At 34.5% G+C, this 10,093-nt stretch overlaps 1 protein-coding gene across 1 annotated transcript; it reads left to right on the top strand.

Annotated features, from left to right (window-relative positions):
• Positions 1-2,857: 2,857 nt before the first annotated feature.
• Positions 2,858-7,570, top strand: LOC137660256 (uncharacterized). Its single transcript, XM_068394998.1, has 3 exons — positions 2,858-3,035; positions 4,093-4,207; positions 5,570-7,570. The coding sequence occupies exons 1-3, from the start codon at positions 3,018-3,020 to the stop codon at positions 6,085-6,087; spliced, it is 651 nt and encodes a 216-aa protein (XP_068251099.1). The 5' UTR covers positions 2,858-3,017; the 3' UTR covers positions 6,088-7,570.
• The last annotated feature ends 2,523 nt before the right edge of the window (positions 7,571-10,093 follow it).

Genomic DNA, 10,093 nt, shown 5'->3' with positions numbered 1-10,093 from the left:
TAGCCAGTGTGGTGATGAAAACTAGCAAAAACCCAGACCAGAATTGACCTGCCTGAGGCCTTTGCCGTTTATTGGACTAGAAACGACTGCATTTGTTGTTGTATATGCAGGGTGAATGGTGCAGTGGGACTATGATTGTAGCGTTCGTTTCCTTTGGAGCCGTTCACTGTAACTCAATCAAAAGATTCCATAAATACCTTACAGTCCTTCACTGGATCGACGAATGAAAGAAAGACACAAGCATATAAACATAATGAACTGCTGGACTGTCTGCTTATCGAGGGTACAGTTAGCTTCATTAATCCTGGTACACTTCACGGGAAGCTAAGGAGAAGTCTGACATTTGTACATTGTAGCAGGTAACACTGTGTTTAGCAAAAAGGAAACTGTTGGCAACGCTGCCTGTAAAACAAAGTAGCTGAACTTGTAAACACGGGACGAAAAGCATTTTTACTAATTCTATGAAGTGCCGTATAGAGAAAGATTGTTATTTGCTTAGCAATACTTGGTAGAATGAATAAAGATGGTTTAATCACGTATTTACAAGCTAAGCGACTCAGTTGAACAGGCAGCGTTGTCAACAGTTTTTCTTTTGTGGTGGCCTACTGGAAACGTCCCTGCCTGGCGATCTGCTAGACTTGGGGTTCAAGTTCCGCTCAAACTCGATAGTTTCTTGTAGTGTCTGCAACTTTACCGTCCTCGCGAGCTAGGGGTAGGGGAGGGGCAGTTTGGGGATCATATAAGGATACCTGCTGAGTCATCAGTAGCCATTGCCTGGCCATCCCTACTCCTAGTGTGGGTGGATAGGGGCCTTGGTTGCTGATCATATATATATATATATATATATATATATATATATATATATATATATATATATATATATATATATATATGGTCAGTCTCTAGGGCATTGTCACTGTCCCTTTACTCTCCCATTCATGAGTGGCCTTTGAGCTTCTCGTGAAGTGTACCGGAATTAATGAAGCCAACTGTACATATTCGCATGTTATCCTGAGATACTATTGATTAAATGGCCAATCCGTTATGCGTAAATGATGCAATGTTTTCGCGTCATTTCCCAACCACTTGGGTAATTCACAATGTAATTTCCTGCTCTATCTGAAAAAGAATAATATTTTCATATCGTTATTAGATATCAGCCATTTGATGATACGATCTTTAATCTCTGTAATCGCTTCCGGGACTCAAAAGGTCTTTCGTTATCTATGCCCGGCCCAGAAAGGGTTGATTCGTTGATACCTAAAGGATAGGAGGAAAGAAAGTAAGAATAAAAGTAAAGAAAGTTAGTCACAAACCAAAATTGGCTTTAAAATCGACGTAACGATGTCTTTATATTTTGCATTGGTTTGCTCTCAATTTTCCATCTCTATCTAATAATAATAATAATAATAATAATAATAATAATAATAATAATAATAATAATAATAATAATTGAGAAGGCTTTAGTAGATGCAGGTAGAAGTGGTACAAATAATCATACCAAAGTCATTGAAAGAGAAGCTTGAGAAAGTAGGAGCCGATATAGCCCCAGGACTTGTGCAGAAGAGCGTGCTACTTGAAACAGTACATAAATTATTATTACTATTATTATTCTTATTATTATCATTATTATTATCATTATCATTATTATCATTTTTATTATCATTATTGTTATCACAAGCTAGGCTATAACCCAAGTTGGAAAAGCAAGATGCTATAAGCCCAAGGGCTCCAACAGGGAAAAATGCTAAGTAAAGTGATGGATTCCTAAGTTCAAGTCTATATAGACTGTAATTAACAACAACAACATCAACAACAACAACAATAATAATAATAAAGATAATAATAATTATAATTACCTAGACTTAAGGAGGAGGTTGTGTAGAAATTCTCATAAGAAGTCATGCATAGGTCTAGTCTTACCGGATGTCTTGATTAAGCCAGAGCTATTTATCGAAACCTTGGTGCGTTAAGTCCAATAATCCGAGATTCGGCTGAAGTGACATTGAAGTTATTTATGAATTTAGGACGAAATGGTGATGACGTTACAAAGGAGGATTAACGAAAAGATGAAAAAGAAAATAATAATTAGGAGAAAGATTCAGAAAGGGGTAAGAAAGGAGAGAAATGGAGATAAAGACGAAGGGAAGATATGCTTAGATGGTAATGAATATAGGAAAGAAGAAGAGGTAAGAATAAAAGAGAGGAGGATGATTTATCACAAAAAAATAATACAAAAAAAAAATAGAAAAGGAAAATTTGAAGAAAAACTGCATCGTGTTGATGACAAAGAATGAGGGTAAAGTCTAATAGACCAAATTCCACTGACTAAGCCTTTATCTCTTGTGGAGACATAGGACTGTTTCTCTCTCGATAATGAAAAAACAGTATAATTATTATTATCATTAATGTTATCATTTCAGATATCTTACCAATTTCTGGTAAAGCAGACAGGCCAATGCCTAAACGAAATGTTTAATGACAGTTTAGTAGTTTCTATAGTAGGCCTATACCACGCACGGAACACTGTAGGGCGTAATGCAAAACCCTTAAGGAGGCAACACTCTAAAAGAACATAGTTAAAGTAAAGAAAATATTACTGCATGCACGATAATCATAATTTCAATTGTTTGTGATGAGAGAGAGAGAGAGAGAGAGAGAGAGAGAGAGAGAGAGAGAGAGAGAGAGAGAGAGAGAGAGAGAGAGAGAGAGAGTTATCAATCAGCAGGAGATTGTAGTATTGTAGGTGGCAATGCAGACGTACGTCACGTCTTGAATTTTCGTTATCAGCAAAGTACAGTATTCATGAGTCATCAATGAGTCTACGTGTATCTTGAGTGTATAAATATAACCGAGTTGAGTTAAAAGGTTTCAGATAGGAGTTTGCAGACCACGGGAAACATCTTTAATTTCCACTGGCTTTTTTATTTTCAACTCCAAGTCTGTTCGTGATTAGTGAAGTGAGGGTAACGCATCGAATAACGAAAAGATCTGGATAATATTGATCATTAGAGACAATGCTCACTACGGCCGATGTAAGTAAATAAAGTTATGAATAACAAGATATATTGTGATTTTATGCATTGCAAAATGTATTCTCGAAATGAAATTTCTCAGGAACTCATTTTAAGGGAATATCATATATGTGCTCTTCTAGGGGAAGGGAACTCCAAAATCAAACCATTGTGCTCTAGTCTTGGGTAGTGCCATAGCCTATGTACCATGGTCTTCCCCACACTTGGGTTAGAGTTCTCTTGGTTGAGGGTACACTCGGGCACACTATTCTATCTTATTTATCTTCCTCTGTTTTTGCTTTAAAAAGTTTTTATAGTTTATATAGGAAATATTTAATCCAATGTTACTTATCTTGAAATATTTTATTTTCCTTTAAGTTTCCTTTCCTCACTGGGCTGTTTTCCCTGTTGGAGCCCCTGGACTTATAGCATCCTGCTTTTCCAAACAGGGTTGTAGCCTAGCAAGTAATAATAATAATAATAATAATAATAATGATAATAATAATAATAAAAGAACAAAATATTACGGTTGAGTGGTGTTCATATCCTAAACGGCGCAAACTTCAACTTATTCAAGAACACATACGCACGTGTGAGAGAGAGAGAGAGAGAGAGAGAGAGAGAGAGAGAGAGAGAGAGAGAGAATGTTTGTTAGCAGTTGATGAGAAATGGAAACGGATGGAATTATTATTATTAATATTATTATTATTATTATTATTAGCTAAACTATAACCCCAGTTGGAAATGCAGCTTGCCATAAGCTCAAAGGCTCCAACAAGGAATAATAGCCTAATGAGGAGAGGAAACAAGGAAATAATCTAACTACAAGAGATGTACAAAATAATGAAATTAAATATTTTAAGAAGAGTATCAACATTAAAATAGATCTTTCATAAATAAACTATAAACAACTTTAAAAAAAAAAACAAGAGGAAGAGAAACAATATAGAATATTGCCAAAATGCAAACCGTAGATACACATAATTATAAAGTCAATAAACATTTTCCTTTTATATCATCACATACTAAAAATAAATTCTCTGAAGATATATAATTATAAATAATTTTCTCCTCCCAGCGCTGTGCTCTCCTGGTCATCCAAGCGTTGGCCTGCTTAGGCCTAGTCGGTGGCCTGTCAATGTGGATGAACAAAGGCTACTCCGCCTCAGCTGTGATCTTCGTCGCTACTGGAGGTGAGGAAAATTATTACCATTGTTATTATGAATCTACTATTACTATTACTATTGTTATTGTTCGAGATTTGTTACCATGTATATCTTCTTTGTCTATAGCCTTTATCCATCTCGACATTGGGTAGCTGTTTTGTTTAAATCTTCTTTCTCTGCTATTCTGGTCATTCTGTTTTCTTAATCCTTTTCCTCGCTTGTCATTTGTTACTTTATTCTTTCATCTGAACTTTGGCCTTCCCTTCTTCCTAACTCCATACACCTTAATATCCATGATCCTTTAGCACACGTGATCATCTTCTCTCCGCATCACATGTCCAAACCCAGTAGTCTTTGCTGTCCCTCTAATATAATCATTTCTGATCTTGTCCCTTCTCGTGACTCCACACATCTATCATGACATCCTCATTTCTGCTACCTCTTTCTTCCTTTTTTTAGTCTCCTTTATTTGTTATCACGTATATGGTCTAGGTATAAACAAAATGCTTTGCTTAAAAAGCAGATCTAGGTAAGCATACCATCAATGATCTCTCGGTCCTCGCAATCTGTAATTAATAACACAGTCTGACAGCAATGAAAATGACATGCACTAACAAATTTACTATAATACTGTACTTGATCACGAGAGAGAGAGAGAGAGAGAGAGAGAGAGAGAGAGAGAGAGAGAGAGAGAGAGAGAGAGAGAGAGAGAGGTAATGGGTGTTACAATATTAAACATAAAACAATATTAAACATAATCACAGAAAGAAGAGACCGTGACTGTAGAGAGAGAGAGAGAGAGAGAGAGAGAGAGAGAGAGAGAGAGAGAGAGAGAGAGAGAGAGAGAGAGAGATATTCTGATAAAAACTAGGTCACTGATAACCAACCACACTGATTTAACCTTCGACATTGATTTCATATTTTAATGACTGATGGGGTTACGTGTAACGAGCTGAGTACTGTGACAAATGTTGAAGATGAAGATAAGAATACCTTTGAGGGAGTCGAAGTTTTCTAAATAATAGTGATATGGGCCCTTAACTCAGGCATGAGCTCAGTAACTATTTCGCAACCGTGGGGAAACACCTATCTTAAATTTGCCTTTTTTTAATTAAGTTTACTTCATTTGCTTGGGCATTGTCTTGCAATTAACATGTGCTTGTTGCAAATTTTCTTATTGTAAATATAATTTCTTTTTTCCATTGCTTCAACATTGTTACAAATTACGTGGAATTATAAATTTTCTCTTAATAATTTCATTTTCTGATTGAAATGCCTTTTAGTTTCATCGACAGTATATTACAGTCAACAGGGGACAGACACTGTCTCTGAATTTATTTCTTTCGTATTACCTTTAACATGATATAAATATTTTATCTTTCTAATCAGGTTCGATAACAGTAACCATAATGGGAGGCCTCTTGTGGACCACATGCCGGAAACAGGACTCGAACACTTCCCCTGATGTTGACCCACCACCAAAATACAGACTGACCTGGCGGAAAGAATTCCTGAAATCCATCCCCGATCACCTGAAAGCTGACATCGATGAAAATTTCGGCTTGAAGAAGAAAAGAAAAGACAGAAAAAGGAAAAGCACTCAGGTGATATGGACCTCCGAAGTACACCCAGTCACAGAGCTTCCTGTGGGAGCTTCTAGGGACGTGGGTTCACTAGAGCAGGACCCCAGTGGAAGTCCAGTTCTAGACAATAGAAGACAAAATCCAGCAGTGATTGCTGGAATCCATGGCCGGAGTTATTCCATGCCTTCTCAGACGATGTACCTTGGTCATCAATACTCAGGAAGGTCTCCTGCAAGGAGTTTTACCAGAGGGGCTTCTCCTATGTATGACACTCATATCGACGATGGTCTGCCCAGCTACGAGGATGTAGAGAGATGGTTCTGAGCCACAGCATCTCAAGATCAGTTTACTCATGTAACAAGAAATGGTTCATCTCTCACTTTGTCCTTTATCTACGCATGATTCTCTGTAAAGGACAATGGTAAGGTCAACTTCAGACCCTTATCTTATCCGTGGTAGAATCAAAATAAGGAAGGAATGGTTAAACGAGATAGTTGTAAGACAAGTAGATGTCTATCATCCACCAACATATAAAATGGAAGTTAAAAAATAATAAAATGATTAGGAGTAGGGTTTAATCACCGAAATAAAGGGATTTACCCACCACCTCTTGAAATACAAGAGATATGATATTCGATTCGTATATTACGAAACTTTGTATATATTGATACCATCCATAACTTAAAGACAAATAACCACTTCTTTTATATTCGTTCATATGTCATTCCCCATTTTTAAATCAACTCGAATGTTCGTTATTAGACCAGCCAATAGTTGCAACAAATTCACAAATTTTGAGTGTTTATGTATATATTTATTAAGAGCTTACTAATTTGTGTTCAATATCTGAGAATGTACTTTATGCTCATATAATTCATGACCATATTCAGATTTATCCCCTTCTTACGCTGCGAACCTCATGTTCAGTAAGTTCCTCTTTTGCTTGGAAAAGGTTCCTTTTTCAATGCTCCGATATATACTGCCCTTACACCGGAGTCCGCAATATCCGTAATCCTTCTTCTTTCCGCATCACATGTCCAAACCACTGTAGTCTTCTTTACTGAATTGTTTGCACACTTCTACTTTGATTGTCCCTCTAATATATTAATTTATGATCCTGTCCCTTCTCGTGGCTCCATACATTGCAACATCCTCATCTATACCACTTCTAACTTCCTTTCTTGAGTCTTCTTTATTGGCCAATTTCAGCTCCATACCCCAAAGCTTGTCAAACTACACTTTTATAAACCATCCTTTTACCTTTCCACTACTTTCAATTACTAATTGCATATAAGGGAAAAGGTATCTGGTTCCAGTTCCAGTTTCATCAGAACAGATGCTCACCAGAACGACAGCCGGGCAAGCCTAACCTCCAATTGGTAGTGCCCAACTACAGCAGTGACCTCCCCAGTAAACAGCTTAAACTCACGGTCCCGGGGTGGGATCGATCTGCTGCCATGCGAATGCTAGGCGAACACGTTACCACTGTATTTCCCCCATCATGCTCTTTATAACTCCTAACATATTCCTTATCGATATCTCCGATATATGCTCTTTTATCTTTTATGCTCTGATAAACAATGCCTTGGCATTTCCTTTTATACACTTTACAAAGGGGTCAGTACAGTATATGCTCACCTTTTCTATATATCTCTTAAATAAATATTCATTCATTCATGTATATGGTATATGTTCTTTATATTTATGCAGCCTTTATATGCCCCTTTTATCTATTCTTCCTCTGTTCATTTCATAAACTCTAGAACTCTTGTCTCCCCTGATATATTCATTTTACGTCAACTATATCTTCTGCTATCGTAAATGTTATTGTTTTCAATGAACTGTACATGAGATTATTTTTATATATTGTTATTGACTTTGACGAATAGGTACAAATAAATCTATTTTTATAAAGTTGCTTTCATTTCCAAAAAAGTTTTATTTTTTTTTTTATTTCTGTATGGGGTCTTTTGACTGGCCAGACAGTACTACATTGGATCCTTCTCTCTGGTTACGGTTCATTTTCCCTTTGCCTACACATACACACACCAAATAGTGTGGCCTATTCTTTACATATTCTTCTCTGTCCTCATACACCTGACAACACTGAGATTACCAAACAATTCTTCTTGCTGCACTCTAATGGTTCAGTGGCCACTTTCCTCTTTGTAAGGCTAGAAGAGACTTTTTAGCTGTGGTAAGCAGCTCTTCTAGGAAAAGGACACTCCAAAAGAAAACCACTGTTCTTTAATCTTGGGTAGTGCCATAGCATCTGTACCATGGCCTTCCACTGTCTTGGTTTAGAGTCCTCTTGCTTGAGGGTACACTCGGGCACACTACTCTATCTTCTTTCTCTTCCTCGTGTTCTGTTAAAGTTTTTTATAGTTTATATAAGAGATATTTATTTTAATATTGTTGCTCTTCCTAAAATATTCTATTTTTCTTTGTTTCCTTTCCTCACTGAGCTATTTTCCCTGTTGGAGACCCTGGCCTTATAGCATCCTGCTTTTCCAACCAGGGTTGTAGCTCAGCAAGTAATAATAATAATAATAGCCTACTCTTAGTCTTAGACCTCCTCTCGTTTTCTCTAACCACTATCATGTGATTTTATCGTTTTTCTAAACATTCATTTTACATCTTCGTGAATTGTTAAAAAACAATTTTTAAGCAATCATAGAGGATAATCTGGAAATGGATTTTATTATAATAAGTAGTTTAATATTTAAAGAGATTAGACAAGTAAAAAAAAATGGCAAAACATCAACCATCGGTATCAGCTCTCAGTCTTTGGTTCACACACATATGTAAATATATACTGTATATATATATATATATATATATATATATATATATATATATATATATATGCATATATATATATATATATATATATATATATATATATACAGACAATTATATGAATATACTAATATGTCAAGTTTTATATATATATATATATATATATATATATATATATATATATATATATATATATATATATATACATATATATGTATATATAAATATATATATATATAAAACTTGACATATTAGTATATTCATATAATTGTCTGTATATATATATATATATATATATATATATATATATATATATATATATATATATATATATATACATATATATATATATATATATATATGCATATATATATATATATATATATATATATATATATATATATATATATATATATATATATATATATATATATATATGTGCGTGTGTGTGTGTCTCATATCAACGTATAATGAGACATCGGAACATGGTTTTTTTTTCACTTTATTACCAAAAGGTTTGTGAATACACTTGTACACAGCCGATACTCTCACTTGAGTACCTTGCCTAACGATCGCTCGAATGTTACTGACTAGCCCTCGGCAAATAAGATGCAATGTTGCTCTATCAACATGCTGAATTGTTAGGTTATGTGGAATTCTCCACTGTGATGGAAATATACTCTCAAACACATCACCTTGAGAGACTAAGGACACGTCATGTATAACAGAGTTCAGTGGTCACGCCCTCCAATTTATGACACTCATAGGACTCTTAAAAGGGTCATTAACCTCTATGTATAAAACACATATTTTGCATACAAGGATTAGGACATATATATATATATATATATATATATATATATATATATATATATATATATATATATATATATACATATATATATATATATATATATATATATATATATATATATATATATATATATATATATACATGCAAGCAACTCAAGGAATTATGAAAAGAATAATGATGGGATTATCACTAAGAGATATGGATACGAGAGCAAACTAAAGTTGATGTTCTAACAGCATGTAAGAAAAAGAAATGTAAATAGACATTAAATATAATGAGAATAAAAGATGAAAGATGAACATTAGGAATAACAGAATGGGTCACTAGAGATTAAAAATGAAGCAGGAGAAGGAAGAGATGACGATGGATGGACGGGCTAAAAAAAATTGCAGATGTAAACTGGCAGAGAAAGACCAATAACAGACGGAAGTAGAAGGACATTCGGAGGCCTTTATTCTGGAGTAAACTAATAACGGCAGATGAGGATTTTATATATATATATATATATATATATATATATATATATATATATATATATATATATATATATTTCCTTGTTTCCTTTCCTCACTGGACTATTTTTCCCTTTTGGAACCCTTGGGCTTATAGCCTCTTGCTTTTCCAACTAGGGTTATAGCTTGGCTAGTAATATATATATATATATATATATATATATATATATATATATGTATATATATATATATATATATATATATA

This window comes from Palaemon carinicauda, chromosome 20 (assembly GCF_036898095.1).
Source record: "Palaemon carinicauda isolate YSFRI2023 chromosome 20, ASM3689809v2, whole genome shotgun sequence".
NCBI classification, from domain to species: Eukaryota; Metazoa; Arthropoda; class Malacostraca; order Decapoda; family Palaemonidae; genus Palaemon; species Palaemon carinicauda.
Note: the sequence above shows the minus strand (reverse complement) of the source record. Positions and strands in the feature narration are given on the sequence as shown.